This window comes from Carassius auratus, chromosome 35 (genome assembly GCF_003368295.1).
Source record: "Carassius auratus strain Wakin chromosome 35, ASM336829v1, whole genome shotgun sequence".
In the NCBI taxonomy this organism is placed as follows: domain Eukaryota; kingdom Metazoa; phylum Chordata; class Actinopteri; order Cypriniformes; family Cyprinidae; genus Carassius; species Carassius auratus.
The window spans coordinates 5,621,582-5,641,331 of record NC_039277.1 but is presented as its reverse complement, the minus strand read 5'-3'; the positions used below and the strand labels follow the sequence as shown (position 1 = coordinate 5,641,331).

The 19,750-nt window shown below is 37.8% G+C and overlaps 2 protein-coding genes across 2 annotated transcripts in view; both read right to left on the bottom strand.

Annotated features, from left to right (window-relative positions):
* Positions 1-4,356: 4,356 nt before the first annotated feature.
* On the bottom strand, positions 4,357-15,622 carry LOC113054158 (phospholipid-transporting ATPase ID-like). Its single transcript, XM_026219508.1, has 28 exons — positions 15,524-15,622; positions 13,690-13,767; positions 13,463-13,518; positions 13,248-13,361; positions 13,025-13,123; positions 12,853-12,914; positions 12,662-12,734; positions 12,155-12,225; positions 11,974-12,056; positions 11,653-11,811; positions 11,480-11,568; positions 11,197-11,390; positions 10,746-10,954; positions 10,625-10,668; positions 10,259-10,424; positions 9,845-10,033; positions 9,649-9,764; positions 9,411-9,575; positions 8,810-8,921; positions 8,553-8,658; positions 8,340-8,481; positions 8,051-8,234; positions 7,689-7,912; positions 6,831-6,914; positions 6,490-6,735; positions 6,042-6,180; positions 5,828-5,958; positions 4,357-5,232 (listed from the first exon to the last, which is right to left on the bottom strand). The coding sequence occupies exons 2-28, from the start codon at positions 13,742-13,744 to the stop codon at positions 4,975-4,977; spliced, it is 3,570 nt and encodes a 1,189-aa protein (XP_026075293.1). The 5' UTR covers positions 13,745-13,767; positions 15,524-15,622; the 3' UTR covers positions 4,357-4,974.
* Positions 15,623-18,265: 2,643 nt separating this feature from the next.
* LOC113054113 (protein unc-13 homolog B) overlaps positions 18,266-19,750 on the bottom strand; it is a 59,438-nt gene continuing 57,953 nt past the window's right edge. Inside the window, exon 40 of the mRNA XM_026219438.1 lies at positions 18,266-19,120. Within this exon, the coding sequence (XP_026075223.1) occupies positions 18,835-19,120 (286 nt within the window). The 3' untranslated portion in view covers positions 18,266-18,834. The remainder of the gene's footprint in view (positions 19,121-19,750) is intronic.

Sequence of the window (19,750 nt, the reverse complement as noted above, 5' to 3'; positions counted from 1 at the left end):
TTGTCACATTGAACTAAAAGCACCTTTCTAGAGCCGCCCACATTCCGACTCCCATGTTTCTCAATCACCCTCTAACAACTGCTCCACTTCCGGTGCCGTTCCTAAAATCCTGAGCTCATGTTTTGCTTGCTGGATCTGTCAAGACTTGTTGTGAGGGTGATGAAACTTTCGCAAAGCCCTGAAACAAAGTAACAGAAACTGCTGGTATGTTTCCTGAAAAAGGTGGCAAATAAGGTATTAATTCATTGAAAAAATAAAAGTTTATCCAACACGGCTGTATAACCACCAGCCCTGTGTTGTCCGATATGGTAAAATCGACCACCCCAATGTTTTTAATTATTGATTTTGCTCTGCTGCACTTTTCTACACATCACACCACTTTCTTTTTTGTTAGGATGGTCTTCCTTAGCACTCTCAATCATGTCAAAATGACTGAGATAGTCAAGTTTTAATTGTAAATGAGAGCAAGTAGAAAAACATGTTTTTTTTTTTACGATAGAAATTCTAAACAACAAATAGTATTATGCAGTAATGAAAACTGCTTGACTTTATATATATATATATATATATATATATATATATATATATATATTAGGGGTGTAACGGTTCACAAAATTCACGGTTCGGTTCGGTTCGGTTCGATACGTTTTAGATACAGCAAAATGTAAAAACATCTCAACTTTTCAGAATGCCGCAAGCGCACCGCGGGTCATGTGACAAGAACCAACCAATCAGCTTCATCCTTTCCCGTAACAACGTTGAGAGCTCAGCCAAGATGAAGGAACAGCTGATCATAGTTGTATATGGATTGCAATTTTGAAATAAATTTAGTAGCAGAGCTACTGCAAGTGATTTTTAGAGCTGCAAATCCATTTATCCTTCGCTGAAATTTCCGCGTCTCATGGAGAGAGCACGTCATTGTTGCTTAGCAAAGACAGACGCCTCATGAGCGCTTCTGCACGAGCGCTTTGGAAAGGAGGAGAAAGACGCGCTTAGCGTTTTCCATGCGTTTTTAGGCACGATATGTGAACGGCCCCTAAGGCGCTCGCTCACTCAGCACGCGCTGAAGGCTCGTTGCAAAATGTCGAATGCATTTAACAGACCAGAAATATAAGATCCTAAAATAACCAACAGGTCTGGTGTTTGGGTTGGATTCCCTGTAAGCTATAGTGTCTAAATGCTGCAGGGATAGTTTGCTGCGTGCATGTTTCTCCTTTTTTTCGTCTTTTCCCAGATAGTACTGACGCATATATCCCAGATATTCCCGCTGGTGTTTTTTTTTTTTTTTTTTGTATTCCCGCTGGTGTACCCTGTCATGTTGCAGATGCGACATACCGTTGTTTTTTATCCACCACTCTCTTGCCATCACCATTATAGCTTAAAGGGAATCCAAAGTGCACCCAAACACCAGACCTGTTGTTTATTGGAGGATCTTCTCATTTCTAGTCTGTTAAACGCATTGGCTATTTTGCAACGAGCCTTCAGCGCGTACTGAGTGAGCGAGCGCCTGCGAGTAGCCTAACATAAACATATAAGATGGTGTTTTTTTCTTCTTCGGGAGTGTCAGGGGCGTTGCCTGTTACGTTGTTTGGGTTATTGGGCTACCTTGTTGAACGCATATCATTATATTTCTCTCTCTCTTTTTTTTTTTTTTTCAAATATAATTAATTACTCCAACGAACCGTTCGGTATACATAATGCGTACCGCGTACCGAACCGAAAGCGTCGTACCGAACGGTTCAATACGAATACGCGTATCGTTACACCCCTAATATATATATATATATATATATATATATATATATATATATATATATATATATAAATGTTGCCATTTTGGGCTCAAAAATATAAATCTTTTAAGTGATTCATTATTAAATGTGATGAGGCAAAAATCGATAATGGAGCAACTTTTGACATATTAAAAAAAGGGGTTTTGGTCCACCCCATGGCTAAGAAATGGTAATACACTTGATCCAGCATAATTCGAAGGACCTTTTCAAATCCCTATGCATACATGCATGAGAGAAATGAAAAGTGATCCATTTGTAACAACTTAATGTATGTGTTGTTTACTTGGCAACTGTCAATACTGGTTGACTACAGAACCAACTCAAGCTTGAGGAAATGGTACTTCAGAGTCATTTTTTCACATATATAAGGCACAATTTAAACCTGAAACTAGGACCATAGAGTGTTATTCAGTTCAATCAATTTATGTTTATCTGCTAGTATGAGCCGTGCAGACAAAAGACATTGCTGTGCATAACTTAGCATTTCTCTCTGTGCAGGAAAAATTAATATATGAAACATCAGAGAACAAAATGCAAACCACAAATTAAACTGTTAATTAAACAATAATCATAATACACACAAAGTAAACACCCAGGAAGATAAAGTTTTTATATTTAGTTTAGTGTGTTTCAATTTATGGTATTATGACTATAAAATCTGTGTTATTAAGTTTATTATATTATTGCATTATGATATTATTTATTGCACATAATCGAATTTTGCATTTAAGTACATATAAGTTCGGTGGCAGAAACTAGATGTAATTTGAAATTACTGTGTAGTACTTTATGTAAACATTCCCGTGGAGCATGTTGAAAATTATTAATGATTAACTTGATGGAACATTTTGAGGATGAGTCTGTTTAATATCTCGTTGGTTGTCAGTGAATATGCTAGATTTTGTACTCTTGGGTCATATAAATTATTTTATGTACAGATAATAATGAACCTGTTGCATTTTTAGAGCTATAGCCTATATATATTTTTTGAAGGTATCTGGGTGCATTTCTCCTACTACCCACAAGATGCTGCACCATCACAACATTAAAATGACTGTAACATTATCTTTACCAGGTCAAACGGTACTCGCTAAATGCGGCGAACCCATGCAGGTCACCCATCCACGTCACCTCAACCAATACTGGCTTATAGAACAACTGCCAACGGTTTAATGGACTTAAAGTAGAAAATAAATGTATTTTCTCTTGGTTTATGAATGAATGGTTTATGACTTTATTGAGTCCCTCTTGAGGATGATGACACGCCATTACGCTGCGGGTTTGAAAATATGGAGCGGCTTCCACCCAAATTTAGTAAAGTGCTGGTGACACCTGACCCGCATCTCAGGGCGAGTTCTCAATTATTTCCCTGCATTATTATTAAATTATCTGTTTTTTTATTTTGTGTTTTGTGATCTGTATGTTAAAGTTTGAATTTATTATTATTATTAATGAAGACTGACTCGTGCTAAAAAGAAGACTTGGAACAGAACATGAAGATAATGAGAATGTTTTCAAATTAAGGAGATCTCTGACAAAGGAAAGATGATGGTAGAAAGCCTTTTAGAAAGGCTACAGGAATAGTTCACCTTTATGTCGGTCCAAACTCCTATGACTTCTCTTTTTGTGGAACTCAAAAGGAGATGTTTTGATGATGTTTCTGGTTGCTCCTTTCCATTAAATTTACAATGGGAACTGTTTATGAGCCTCAAAAGGGACACAATAGCGTTATAAAAGTGGTCCTTATGGCTGATTATATTCCAAAGGTACTATCAGCCAAATCTTCTAAAGACATTAAAGGAGCAAATGATATACTAGAAATGTTCCTTTCCATTAAGCTGTTAAATGATATTTTACGGATCACAAATCATTTAGACTGGTTTTGTTAATTGGATAAAGTATTTTGATTAAATGATTGGTTCACCCAAAATATTACATGAAGGAACTGTTCAGCGTTTATATGTAGTAAATATCTTTTATCCCATTCAATAAAAAAACAAAAAAACAAGTGGCCTGTCACTCAAACCTCCAGTACATCCATTACACTCAGGCAGAAAACAATGAAAAACTGGATCACTCCATCAACCTTGTAGTCATTTTGTAATATGATATGTAATATAATATAAAATGATATGTGTAAGGTTAGGGACAGGTTTTGTGATATGGTTAAGTTTAAGGATTGGGCTAGAATTATAGTTATATTATTATTATAGTTATTTTATAGTACAATTATAGATAAAACTACAGAAATTAAGATGTTATTACATGCAGTTTTTTATATAAGTACATTGTACTGTAAAAAAAAAGTGCAATGTACAAAATAAATACATTATATCAAATGATTAATTTACTGGAAATGTTATTGCATAGTAGTTAAAGACACTTAATATAAAGTGGATGCATAAATTGATGAATTTGAATTATTTGATTAAAATAGTTTGTTCCACAAATGCATTGAGCTAAGTGCTGAACATGTATCACCACAAATACTAATAAAATAGATTTAATCTGATTGATGATACATTACATATATAAATTAGACAAATACAAAAAAAAAAATGCATAAAGATTTTTGTAGTTTTTAAGTTTATTGTATTCATCACTAATCAATGCACATTTGCATCTTTGTACAAAACATGATAAAGAAGGATGTCATATCAAAGCATTTTGGTTGCCATTTCAAACATTCACTGATAAAAAAACCAAAATCAAAAAAGGAACATACAAAACACGTGAAATGGTCACACAATTAAAAGCCCATGAAAACTGCTTGTTTGAAGCACTTCTTGAATAATCCCTAGGCCTCTTTTATGTGGATGGATTAATGTTAAAATGAATGCCCTAAATAAAAATAAAAAACTTTTTTTATGTCCCCTGGTGTTAATACATGAGAGCCATATGGGTGATTTATTGTTAAGTGTTTCTGTGTACATACCTAGGTGTTGTTAATACAACATTAAGAAACCACTCAAGTTTTATACTCAGCCACTAATCACAGCTAAAACCAGCTTCACAGCTTCACTTCACAACCTCACTTACTCCTATTTGAAATATTTTAAGCCCCTGTAAGAATATCTGTCCTTTATTATTTAAATATTACCATTGCCAAAAGGTGAAACCAATCTTGACGGTAAGTAATCACAAGTGAATATACTGTACATATAAAACAGAATAAGGAACTTTAGGGACTCTGAGCCTCCTCTAAAATGGTTCGATATGTCTGAGGTGTGCTGTCAGCCACCGGCGTGTCAGTGTGGGGGAAAAGAACCGATCTGGTCTTAACTGGAATTCGCAGGAAGCGTCCAGAGGTGACAAGGTCTCCATAGCCGCGAGCATGAGAGAAGGCATAACCAGATCGGCGTGTACTGATTCGTCGTCGAGGGAATTTGCGAGGAGGTGTCGGAGGCACAGCTTTGGCCTGTCTGACCTTATGACGCACCTGTAGAGCAGAATATGCAAATATGCAGTATATTGAAAGGAAAGAATACATAAGGCTTAACCCTGTAGTCATTTTGAGTATGAATGACTCCTGCTCATGAGATTGTGACACCACTGATTGTGGATTCCAGAAATAACTTTGACATCGCGCTTCACTGTTGCCACTACATCCCACAGCTCTGACTCATTCAACACATGCGTTCTACTCAATGAAGGAGGAAGATCTCACATTGTCATCCTGGCGAGAGAGTTTAAATGCAGTTTTGGAGCAGAACTACTATAAATAATAAACATCTAGTACAAGATGCCTGCAATGCTAGTCAAACTCCATCATGCAATGTTCTTCAGGAAAAAAAAACGATGAAATCTCATGACTCTTGGGTTCATATGTTGCAGCGTTTTAGTGGAGACCAGCTCATTCAAGTCTAAGTCAAGACCAAGACCAGAGTGTCGTGTCAGAGTCAAGCATGAATCAAAAGGAGTCCAGGACATGACCAAGATCCACGAAAATATGGTATTGAATTCTGTCTGAAATACTACAACACTGATATATTGCATTTTGAATCAATTGAGGTGACAACCGAACTTGAACCCACCTTGTCGTTGATAGTGGGCTTGAGTTGGATGAAGAGGAACCGTTTAGCCACAACAGGTAGTACGCACAGTATGGTGGTCAGGAACATGGTCAGCCACATGTTCGGCTGGTTCAGGGAGTTTCTTGCAGTGCCTGAGAAAGATTGAGTCATTTGGAGCAGTTTAAAACACAAACAGCAGGATGAGTAGATGTGGTTGTGATGGACAGACACTCACCGATGAAAGGAAAAGAGGACGTGAAGATCAAGTACATGCCGTTGCTGTACATGGTGAAGGTGACGGCAAAATACATCGACAGACTGCCCCACAGGAAGAACTGATTCACTGCTGTCCAATAGTATGTGTCCAGACCCAGCTTAAATACACAGAAACATTTGTATTGTATGCGTGAGAGCATGTAATCTGCCATTTAAAATATTGGGGTCATTAATATTATTTTTATTCTGTTATTCAGCAAGGACACATTGAATAGATTAAAAGTAACAATTATAATGTTGCAAAAGATATGTATTTAAAATAAATGCTTTTTCTTTGAACTTTCAATTAATCAAAACTCTTGTTTTTTTGAGTATTTGATGTAAATGTGGTAATTCTCAATGACTTTTGTGGATTTTGTTTGTGCATGTTTTTGTGTGTGAGTGTATGCTATTGAATGAGAGTTTACCTGCACGCTAACGGCAATGAGCAGGCAGGTCTGCGCTAGCAGGGCAAAGGATTGATAATCTGCGATGTCTTTGCCGTCATCTCTGACGGTGTCACACATGGCTGCCCAAGGGACGAAGAAGAGGATGAGTGAGCTGTAGCAGCTGTGCAGCAGGATCCTCGCGAAGGCCATCTTACTGAAATACTGGTTCAGCTGACCCGGAGCGTACAGCTGGGGATACTGGAAACTCCAGCGGTCATTTACATCCTGCACATGCACACATGTTCATGAATGAACTTAGCTGAATGATGCTGAATGTTGCATGCTAATCCAGGGGTGTGGTATAGTGATATATGACATACTTGATCAAAGAGACTGAGGCCAATAACAGGTAAAGCGGTATATATCAGGTTGTAGAGCGTAATGAACCACTCATCATAAACAGTCTATGGAGAGAGCAGAAAACATGCTAAAACATTCTGAAAGTTAATGGAAATTTTATAGTCCACATTTTACCTCAATTTGTTTTGCTAATCATACAATTTTAATTGAAAAACAATTCATTTAAATTGGGATTAATTCTTGAAAAAACAATATATAAAAAATACATAAATATTGCACACAGAAAAAAATGGTGTAGAAACAAGACAAAAACAACAAATCCCATTATAAACCAGGCACTTTTTGCATCCAGTGGGGAATACAAGTTACGGCTTCTTTCTTTGTGTGAACATTTCGGCAGTGTTATGAAAATCTTCCCACATAGTGATGTAGACATGTGGGGGCATGTTAGAACTACCTGTTTTAGGAGGGCATGGCAGAGTCTTAACTTTGATTTGGGTTTGAGACTTTAGTCTTTGCAACTTTACAGATCTTCTTTATGCACCAAGAGCTTGTAACACTCCAAAGAGAAAGATTTTTTTTTTTAGCATCATATGACCATTTTAAGAAAATGTCTAAATATGTGCATTTCACTTAGACTGTACTGTATAATAATTTCATGATATCAAATATAGTACACAATTTCTGAATTGAAATAAATTTAACTCTCTAATCAAATAAAAAAAAAGAAGGGAGGGGGTGGTATAATGGTAGGTTGAGAGTACATTCATTTTTATTTTCAAAATGACCAAACGTCATCTGATTAACCCACCTGGTCCACCACTAAACTATAAAGCATGTTCATGTGATGTGATTGATTTTTTTTTAATCCATCTCACCTGTGCAGAGAAGCCGCAGAAGAAGCCGTACCAGAAGTGGACAAAGGTGAAGGTGAAGTTCTTGTAAAAAAAGTAGCGCAGAAACGTACACATGCGCAGATAGGACCAGCGGCCGTGGACCAACAGAAGGCGCTGGAGGTAACGGAACTGAGCGAAGGAGAAGTCACTGGAGAGAACCGCCTGCATGCCCTCCTGCCCACTAATGCCAACGCCGATGTGTGCAGCTATAGAGGTCATGAGGAGTAGAAAGATATATTTTTAAACAGACAACTTTTTATTTTAAAGTTCCCAGATTAACGCCAACTCTTGATTTCTTAAGAATGCATATAATAATGCTCTCTGTCCTTCTGAGAAACACTCACTTTTGATCATGCTGACGTCATTGGCTCCATCTCCAATAGCTAGAGTCACAGCTTTCTTGTGCTTCTTGACAAGTTCCACCACTTGAGCCTTCTGGAGAGGGGTGACCCTGCAACAGATGACCGTTTGGCACATACATGCGGTCCTCAACAGCTCCAACTGCATGTCCTTCTGCAGAGCAAATGCCTGAGCACAGAGTATTGGTAGATACAAGGATTAAAACCATTTTCTATGAATTAACTGTGTATTATTGAAGATGATAAATGGATCAGATTGTTAGATTTCTCTTACCAGACTGTGGCCATTAATTACCAGTCCGTACTCTCCATTGACCTTCTCGTCTTCCACCACCTGAGATTTTTTACCCAGGAATCTGCTCTTCTCAATGGGTGGCTCATCCCCTGATTCTGGTGACATCTTTTTCCTGGCATTCCTGAACATAGAGAACGGATGTATTAATTGTGATCCATTTGAAAGGATTTAGGAGAGACAGATGAAACTCACACAAGCTCCTCTCGCACTTCCTCTGCTGTGTTGCTGGCCACTATGAAGATCTCCTTCATTTCCTCTCGCAGCATATTACAAGAATAACCAATGTTCTCAGCCGTCTCTGTGGGACATCGCAATGGTATTCATGAACAGTAGTGAAAATATCAATTAGACCCGCACCAAACCAGCATAAACCAACAGGTTGGGCTCTTTTGAGAAGGCTTAGCAGCCATTAAAAGCTCGATTTGTGGCAAGTAAGTGAGTGAACTTACCCTGTTTATCTCCAGTCAACACCCAGATTTTGATGTCAGCTTTGGCGAGCTGCTCAATGGTCTGAGGCACGCCGTCCTGAAGTTTATCCTCAACTGCTGAAGCACCAAGGAGCTGAATGCACACATAAACAAACTTTGCATAAGAATAGATACTTAGAAATAAGAGAAATCCTGGTTGCACTTTATTTTACAGTACGTGCACTTACATGTACTTATAGTGTACTTACAGTGTAGTTATCTAAGAAAGTTCTGGTAATACAAGGTAACTACATGGGGTAGGGTTAGGTTTAGGGGTAGGTTTAGGGTTAGTACATAGTTATTACATAGTTATTGTAATTACTATAATAAGTACATAGTATGTACATGAGGAACAGGACTGTAGTACACCAGTTCCGGAAAAGTTGGGACATTTTTTCACTTTGTACTTTTGTCAGTTTAATAGAAGTTAAAGAGAATTAACAAATTGCAGATTCTTGATTTTACAGCATTTTACGAAAAGGCCCAACTTTTCTAGAATTAGGGTTGTACGTTGAAAGAGGAACATCTAGAGAAGCAAACACTCTTGTGGGAGCTTCAGCATTCTGTGTGATGGCGACTTTACCAGCAAATCTTTCTCGATCTCTTCATAAATTGCATCCAGTTTTGCCTCACGGTCCTCCATCGAGGTGCTGGCCTCATGGTGGCGCTCTTTCCATTCCTCAAACTTGTCTTCATCTAAGTCTTTATAAGCCAAAGCCAGAGTCCTCAGACCCTCTCCAGCATATTCCTGGGTTCGTGTTAGTCAGACATGAGTAACACGCACACTCACACAGTGTTATGGGAACACACATGTAACTCACATTAAGGTGTTCTGTGGTGACCTCCATGAGTTTGGAAGACAGTGGATGCAGCCTCTCGAAAATAATTGTGTCAGCTCCCTTACAGTACAGAGTCAGCTTGCCCTCTGGATTACGAACTGAAGAAACACACATCTACTTAACTTTGTATTGTTATATTTCTGAATGTGTCTGAAGGGTAACACATGCATGCTCTCACCAATAACAGACATCCTCTTGCGGACGTTGTTGAAGTCCAGCACCGCCAGTAGCTCATAGGTGGTGGGAGCTCCCATCTCCACCAGACTGATGGTCTCTGGGGTACGAGAACGAAACACAAAGCCGAAATTCCTTGCCGCAGTGACCAGAGCCCCCTCGTCTGGAGACTGAGCCTGGTAAAATAGCTCTCCTGTGGAGAAACAAAAACATATTGAAGAAAGACATATGGCTAATTACTGAATTTTCACTAATGCAGCATAAATAAATAAATTTTGATCAGTGGTGTAATATATTCTGAATACTTCATTCCGGTGACTGTATGCAGACTGATTTGGTTGAATCAATGTAAACTGTATAGAGTATAAAGATGTTGAGGATCCACTGTGAATAACTGTGTTGTAGAGCATGCACTCACCTTCAGTTTTTTCCTCAGGCATAACAGTGTGGCAGAGCGCCAGCAGACGGAAGAAGTTCTGGACCTCTGGAGAGCCCGACTTCACCGCATCCACCAGCTTGTGGTCATGGAAACAGAACTTTGGGTCGGCAAGAGAGTTCCAGGAGAAATCGACCTTCTCTGTCTTCTAGAAATGAGGAAGAACATAAAAACATGTTTTTAATTCATAAGGGAGACTAGAATCACACTTTGTTTCTACTTCAGTAAATATTTGTGAGAAATACTGAATATTGGGGGAAGAAAACCAACATTACTACTGTTAAAGTTCAACAAACAGAACCAATTCTAGAGAAAATATGCATCTGTGTAATACAGTTTTTGACTAACCTCAGTGACTTCAACCCTCTGCCCGGCAAAATCCACAACCTCCCCTGAGGAGCATCAAAACAGCTCAATTCAACACTTTAGTTGAAATGGTTGAATGTGAGACCACTCTTTGAGCTCTTACCGTATGATTTTCCATTGATGGAGCACCTGTTAAAGGTCATGATGTTCTGGGTTAAAGTTCCCGTCTTATCAGAGAAGATATATTTGATCTGACCCAGCTCTTCGTTGAGCGTGGTCGTCCTGGCCTGGGCTGGTGTGTCACTCTTGACGTGGTACATTTTACGGTCCCAGTCAATAAAATAGCTGTTCCCCAGACGAAGGATCTCAACACTATCGAGAGAGCAAAAACGATCGTTTTATACCATTTTCTTTTATTACAAATCATTATATTATTATGCTGAATTAATATAAGCATATTTTGAGAATGTTGGTAACCAAACCGTTTTGGAACCTAAGCTGTTACCAACACTCTTCTTCGAAAGTCATTCAGGTTTGGAATGATATGATGGTGAGTAAATAATGCCAGGATTTTTATTGTGGGGTGAACTAAGTCCAGGTGTATAAGTTCTGACCTGACATAGAGAGAGATGGGAACTACGGTGTTGAGGATGATGACGTAGGACCAGAAGGTGAGAAATGCTGAGAGAGATGCATTCGCCCCATCAGCCCTGGGGAGGAAGGTAATGAAGGAATTCCCCTCTATGTATTCCCAAATGCCATTCCCAATGGACAAGATGGTGCACATGAAGGCCAGAAAACCAAAAATCTAACAAACAAATGCGTAGGATGTGAAATTAACCATTTTGTCGCTCAAACGTTTTAATGGACATGCTGTAATGACACACATCTACTTACAAACATCACCAGGAAGTTCATGAGATGATCGATGCTGGTTCTCTTGAAGATGGATTTGCCCGAGTTCTGCATGAGCTTCGTGTCAGGACCTAACCGGATTTGGAGAATTTAAATATTTAACATTTAATTATACGTAGACTTCATACACCCATTTTTAGTTTATGGTTTTGCACCTCCAAACACCACCAGGCCAAAGCACCACTCTGTGTTTCTGAGGGTACATCCTCGGAGCAGAATCCTCTCGTTATCCAGCGCAAACATCTCTCCTCTCACCGTCAGAGTTCCTGTGAACTTATCCAGACGGTTGTTTGGAGGCTCACAGCGCACCTCACCTGAGATACACAATATTGATATAGCAGGGATGCTTTGTACAATGCACTCTTAGTAATACCCTAGCAACTTCTCTGAACACCTTAGAAACCACTTAGGAATGCCCTGGCAACCTGATACAGTGCAGATTCTTTGCAGGTCCATTATGTGCATCAGTCGCTCACCATTGAATGCTGCTAGTTTCTGGATGTCATTGCCAAGGTCTCCTGTGAGTGTCAGAGCCTGCTTCACCTTCAGGTTGGTCTCCCTGTGACAGACGAGGAAAGAGAGGCAGACGATGGCTCTGGTACACAATAACAACAGATGAACAGGTTGACGTTTACATCCACATGTTCAGCTACTAACCCGTCCAGCTCAGCCGTCTCAATATAGATGAGGTTGAGAGGTTCACTGCTGGAGAGTAACAAGAGATCAGCCTAGAGCAAAGGAACGAAAAAGAGAGAAGTTCGTTTCTAAGACATAATGACTTCCTGTTAAATAACAGTAAGAATTCAGGTCTTGATATTTTTTTTATTTAGTAGTTTTTTTTTTTTTGTTTTTTTTATAAAAAAGTCGTCCCTTTTTGCAGAATTTCCCTTCCGCCAAACATAAACTTTTACAGAACAGACTTTTGGTAAGTCTGGTGAGCAAAACTGTCATTTAACTGTAAATCTTTCAAAGCAACATTTCTAATTTTTCTTATATATATATATATATTGCAAGTTTTTTATTTAATATTTGTTATTATATTTCAGCTTTAATTAACAAAACAGTTTAATACTTTTGGTTTTAGTGAATTTCTTTTAGATTTAGGTGTTTTTTTAGGGTTGCACAGTGGAGTAGAATGTAATAATATCAATACAACAGACTCACTGTGACAAACTCATTGTTTTCCAGCTTCACAATGTCCCCCACTTGAACATTCATCCATCTTTCACTCTTCAACCTGTTTGAGATCATGACCTTTTATTTAGCAAAAAACCATTTTGGAAAATGCATCTGGTAAAAAATGCAAAATAAAAATTTGAAATGTAAAGTAGCAGCATACAGAGTCGGACACTTACTCTCCATCAATGAGCACTTCTACTTTTCTGTTGTTCACATGTTTGTCATTCTTGTGTCTGGTCTGTGTTGTAAGATGAACATGGGAACACAAGGCAACAGACAGACCATGAACAGAATGAACAGTCAAACATGTTATTGTCTGTATTGGACATAGACAGGAAGTGGACTCACGATGTCATCAGAGAGATCTTTGGCTAGAGTTATAGACAGCACCAGCAGCAGTGGGACTACAGTGGTGAACCAGCTCAGAGACGAGATCTGAGGAATCAGCTGCGAAACACAAACACAGTGAAGCCTGTTACAACTTTTATTACTCTAGAAAATTGTGCATATGATTTGTCATTTCAAAGCAACATTTAAATCGCTGTAAGAATGTGATATCGATTTAAGATACCTGTAAGAGGAGAAGAAAGACAAAGTAAGCATTGGCCAGTCTTTGAAACTGCTCGAACAGATTGAGAGGGAGGAAGGTGAACACGTTGTACTTGGAGGTCTTGATGGCATTGTTCTGTAAGGACAACATCGAGGGAAGGAAAAAAGAAAAAGAAAACTCACAATATCTCCAAAAGAAAAATTGACTTAAAAATATATCAGTATTTTCCTACTCACAGCATACTTAAATGACAGGTTGAATTCCCTGTCGTTAGCTCGCAAATGCCTCTCCTCTGAGGAAATCAAATATAAAAGCATCACATAAATAAACACCATTAGGGGAAAAAAAAAATACAGACTATAAAACTGAAATAAATTCAAAATTGAAAAACAAGAAAACAAACTGGAACACTATTTAAGCAGGCGTCAAACTGTGTTGAGTGTGCTTAGTCACAGTATGTTACCTTCTACTTTCTTTTTCTTGGTGTTAATTCTACACGCAGACAGCAGGGAGCCCATGTTTCTCTGATCACATCATCACACTGATAAAGAGAAACCAACCGTGAAAAACACATTGTAAGAAACACACACACACACACATATATATATATAGAGAGAGAGAGAGAGAGAGAGAGAGAGATCAGCTAGATAATACATAAATGAGACAAACTGCATGTTGGATAGAGTCTGATTATTATGCATTATGATATTTTTTCTGTTAGTATAGCTGTGGTTAATGATAAACTGGCAGAAAGTTCAGTGTATTTTACAGCTCTGGTCTTATCAGCCCAGGTTATTGATGACAGGAGCATGTATTTACACATATACTGTAGGCCTTCTCCATACACATGAAACTGTGCTTCCTGATCTCACAGATTATTCACCTGACGGCCATTTTCAGAGCCGTCAGCGTTTGTTCATATAACACCGAGACATTCAGCTTCATCTTAAATGAGGATAAATAATCATTGCAATTGCAGTTAGAGGCCAGATGATTATATTTTTGTCTACATGTCAAAAAAAACACACGAAAAATAAATACATAAAAAAATACTTTATCTAAAAAGGTTATTTTGTATCTAAAATGAGTTCTTTCCCTATTAGAAATTAGTGAAAAGTCTTGTATATGTCCGCTCATAACACTGAACATTAGACCACACTCACATCTCACTCTTTATCTAATCTAATATTATCATTACCCATCCATAAAACAACCAGGATTGCTCAAAAGTCAACACATCGCCAACGCCCATTAAAAGAACCACCATAACGTATATAATATGAAACATTGAACCTGAAATCATTTATTTCCATGCAACATAACTTTAACATAACATCCTTTCAAATGTAAGTTCTTGGAAGACTGTCAATTTTTTGAATGCATGATATGATCAATTATTTGATATGATCAATATAATTTAAGATATGTTAATAAATCAAGAGAATTAAGATAAAATAATTTCCCTTATATTTTGAAATATAATAACCCCCATAATGATACAATGATTCTACTGTAAGCTCAAAAAGGCTTTTCTAGAAATCATGGAAATTTCTATGACCACAGTGTTACATTTGAAATACTGTTACAAAATAATGAAATAATGCTAGATACATGAAATAACAGAATAGCATAAAACACATATCTAATAACAAAACTTATGTTAATACAAGAAAATAAATCTGATGTGCCACGCAAAGAGCTTTGGGAATGCTGATTTATACATTAATAATAATGATAAAATAATATTTACTTGCATGTAAATATATATAAAAAAGACTATTTCAAAAACATTCCTTCATAGATTTTATTTCATTGCAAAAGAACTTGTGTTTAACCAACCAACAGGTTTTTATCATAGCAGTTTTTTTACATTATGTTCCTGTTCATCTTTGTTTAATAGCTGTAACATCTCTAGCTGTAATAATCTATCGGTGTGACTCGTGTGCCACATTGACAAGGACAGTTCAATGACCAGAACTAATGTTGGCAGTAAATGGCGGTCTAGTGACCAGTTTCCCCTTAACAGGAGGAAAACACTCAATCCTTCACTATCTATATTCAAGAGTTAACAAAAAAGATCACAACACCATTAAACACGCTCCTTAAAACTCTGACCGTCACCTTATCACTTCACTTTTATCAAATGCTCAAATACACCCCGCTCTCTGTTTATACTGATACAGGTATGTTACGTGCTATTTGTCACATACTCAACTTATAATGTTCAGTATTTTTTTTAAACCAAATACTTTATCACAGGTGCAAGTGCCTCTAGCTAATGTTAATATGTAACTTACTTTGAGAGTGAAAAAACTTGGAAAACTGGAGCGGAAAACTTCAGAAGACTAACATTCCCCTTTTAGGCTTATATTAAATAAAAAGAGTGCATCAGCTGAAAGAGTCACACGTCTGCCATCCAGGATCCCTCGAGAATCAGCAGTGTTTCAGACTGAACCACCACCCAATAAACATGCGTGGAAAAGGACATGCAGAACGTCACTACAGGTCCCATAATGCAACTGCAAACGAGGCCCCTTCCGTAGAGTACAGGTGAAAGTTACGGGTGTAACCTGATGGCAGGAAGAGGTTTCCAGGGCTGGGTGGAGCCCGAGGCTGCAGTTGTGGCCTAAGGACAGGGTTAGTGATTGGACAACAGTGCAAGCTTGAAGGAAACAGAGAGATTTTACAGTAAAGCATGTTCAGAGACAGACAGAAAGCAAACAGTGGGTGATCTTTGGACTCTGTGGGCTGGGAGAGGGAAGCTGGTAAAACGGTTGGATGAGGGAATGACATGGGCTAGTCACAAGAACCATTGTGGGTAATCCAAAAAATATTTTATTCAAATCTTTTTGTTTGTTTGTTTTTACTTCATGTGAAGACCATTTAAAAAATCTAAAGAATGTTTTTCCAATATAAAGAGATTTTTGTGGAATGGAACGGTTCCCTGGATGTTAAAGGTCAAAGACTTCATTTTTAAGAGTGCAGCTCAAATTCGGACAGATACTGTATACCCGGAGGAAAATAATTGTATTGCTCAAGAGGTTGCTTGTTCATAGCTCAGTAGACAATTCTCCTATGCAAATCTAATTGATATTACATATAGATATTACACAGATCTCTTAGTGCAAGCTATCAAAACACTACAAAACTAGGGTGTACCGTGTCACACCTCACGTCAACAATGTTGCATGTCAGATTAAAACTAAAATTTCCCACATGGGAATTTCCCAAATTTTTCAGTTAATAATGTTTAAAATAAAATTTAAATAAATAATCATCCACAAAATAACATCAAACCAGCTTAAAACATTAGTTTAAGAGACTTTATGTATAAATTCATTTGTTGGAGTGCGCACACAAACATTTTAACAACATTTTTCCTTTTCAGTGACTGTGTACAATACCAATATAACTTCAAAAAATGTGAGTAAACTCAGTAAAACTGAGTAAAGTCCATACATGCCAGTGTTCATTGTCAGTACGGTTCCAAAAGTACAAAAAAAAAAAAAGGGAGAACTTACACAGGTTGGAACAACGAATGTGTATATAACAAAGAGTGACAATTCCCTCCTAAAATAAAGTCCAAACACTGCTGGCCTGATTAACAGTAACCGTTTATAAAGTGACAGAGTTGGTGAGATATGTGAAATAAATAACGGGTTCGACAGTCACAATAATGATTGGCAATATCAACATACATTAACATATTGGCAGCGTTTTGTGAAAAATACGATATTTTTACATTGAAATCTGAATTGACAAGGTGAGGCTTTTGCACAGGCAACAAATGATGGGACGAATGATAGTGTTACTGTCTTTTTCCTCTTTGTTTTTGCAGTTGTTTCTGGAGAAACAAGCACAACACAGTATAAAAATTATTCAAAAGGGAGAATTAAAGAAAATAAATCAAACCATTCAAAACGCAAAAATGGAGTAACAACAAGACATCACAGAAATAAAAAGAATAATTTTACTTAAAAGAAAAAAAAATTTAAATAGAAAATATCGGAACAAATAATATAAGGCCTCTCTGAAAATAATAATAATAAAAATAAAACATCTACTCATCGTTAATTGATCAGTTATCATATTTGAGCTTGATCTGATATTTGTTAACTTTTGTATTTTCTCTCCTCAGCTGATGCTGAATTTTTAGCCCCTTTTCTCTACATAAAGTATTGAAAAATATTACATGACACCCCATTAAAGCATTTAAACATTTTAGCTTCAATACTGTGCAGCATTGTCTTCAGGTGTGGGTGATGAAGCAGGTGTAAATATGAACGAGATTATTGCTGCCACCTGCTGGTCACAGATGATGGCTGAAATATGTTCGCTTTTGAAATGAATGGTGACCAAAAGAGGCAGAAGATCAGTGGGCTGAGGTGCAACAGGTCATCCATCATCTGAGCGGTCACAAAGCCTGTAAGAAAGGCACACTCTCGGCTGACGGACCTGTCGAGTGTGAGCGGACTTGGAAATGGTGTGAAATCTATATGATAATCTCTCTACAAACAATTCACATTCACAGCATCAAAAAATAAGGCAATAAACACATGGCAAAAGGGGTGTTTCTGTTTGAGAAAAAGTGCATGAATCTGTGTATTCTACAAATGATGCTTCCAAAATAATGAGCCAGCACACTCACAGCACCACCTACTGGTCGGAGGTCAAACAACCTCAAGTCAGGGATTGACACCATTTTTTTTCTTGCAAACATGTTTGTAAGAGATAGACATGAGTAGTATTACTTTTAGCGATTTTAAATTTAACAAAACATTGAAAATGGAAGCAATTCCTAAACAAAAATTCAGGGTCATAGCTCAACCCCCCAATTTACTTATTTATTTTATATGAATTATTTGATTATATTATTTAATTATGTTTTTTTTAAATCATAATACTCATTGTATTTGCATATTAAATGCATATTTATTGCATGACTTTTTTTCTTTTTTTTTATCTGTTATAAAAAAAAATCACCATTGCAATATTAATCGTAAAACGATTAATAAATAAATATGAGAGTTTCAGCGGGAAATTAACTTAATAGTCAAGAAAATTATTCTAAATGTACAAGTCAGGCTTCATTATAAATTCAAATTTGTATTTCTTACTTTAAAATTATATTTAATATTTATTTAATTCTATATCTAATTTTTGAGTGAATGTTTCCATGAGATTAAAGAGATTAAAATATCCAATGGACGATAAACTCATAATTAGACTAAATTTGGGCATAATACAACTCCGTACTGCATGTCTACCCTTCAAGGTCTCGTTTCATTCACGTCAAATCAAACATGGTGTCTACTTCAACGAATCCTTTGCTAGTTTATTAGTAGCTGAATGTGTGAGTGGGTTTTTTAGATCAATATTTGGAAACAAATATTGTGTTCAGTCTGTTTATGTGGAAGACTCCCACTGATCCACTGCTAAACTAACAGTGCTCTTAAGAAAACTTGTCACATGGCCTCTCTTATGCTGCTGAAAGCCTTTCTCTGTGGGTGTCATCGGCAGCAAGAACATGGGTGTGGACAGGTGACAGTGCTGATGTCCGTCCAACACTTAAGAGTCTCAGATTGTCTTCTGCTGTGAAGGAATGTCCTCACCTCCCCTCCTCGGCCGATCGGCTCTCAGATTTCAGTTTCACAAACTCTCTGGCCACCTCGTCCCCCGAGCGCTGGGAGAGGATGCGCATGACGGTGAGGCCCGTGTCATCGATGTGTATCCGTGGGCCCAGTGGACACCAGCAGGCGCAGCTGGCCCTTGGCGCCACATCACACAACTGTATGACGGCGACACCGATCACATGGTCTGCACGGCCGAAGCAGTAGTCCTTCACACACACCTGAAGCTCATAACACTCCGGCCCATCCTCGTTCCCAAGAATACTGCAAACACACAGAAACAGAGGCTGTATAAGCACTAGTAGGGCTGTGCAAAAAATCGAATGCGATTTTCATGCACATCTCATCAGTAAAGACGCTCCTGTAATTAGAAGTATATCTCCCAGCACGTGCGTTCAGATCATGGTTGCCAGGTTTTCACAACAAATCCTGCCCAGTTGCTTCTCAAAACTAGTCCAAAACTAGCCCAATCGCGTTTCCAGGAGGTTCCCCGCTAAAAAAATTGCTTTCCGGGGTTAAAATTTAAGTTTTATGGCATGGTTGCCTTGGTAAAGTTTGCATTTTAGGGGCTAAATATCACGTTATTTCTATTGGGGTCGCTTCCACCCGCGGACATGAAAAACAACCACAGACTTGGAAACACTGGTTGGCATTTACTACACCGAGCCGTAATTCACTGACAATCTACACAAAATCGATTTTAAAACCGGTGGCGATTCTTTGTCGATTTTGAAAGCTATTTTGTGTTAGTTGTCAGTAGACTACGGCTCTGTGTAGTAACTGCCGCTCCACCTGAACCAGTGTTGCCAAGTCTGCGGTTGTTTTTCATGTCCGCGGTTCGAAGCAACCCCAATACCAATAACATGATATTTAGCCCCTAAAATGCGAATTTTA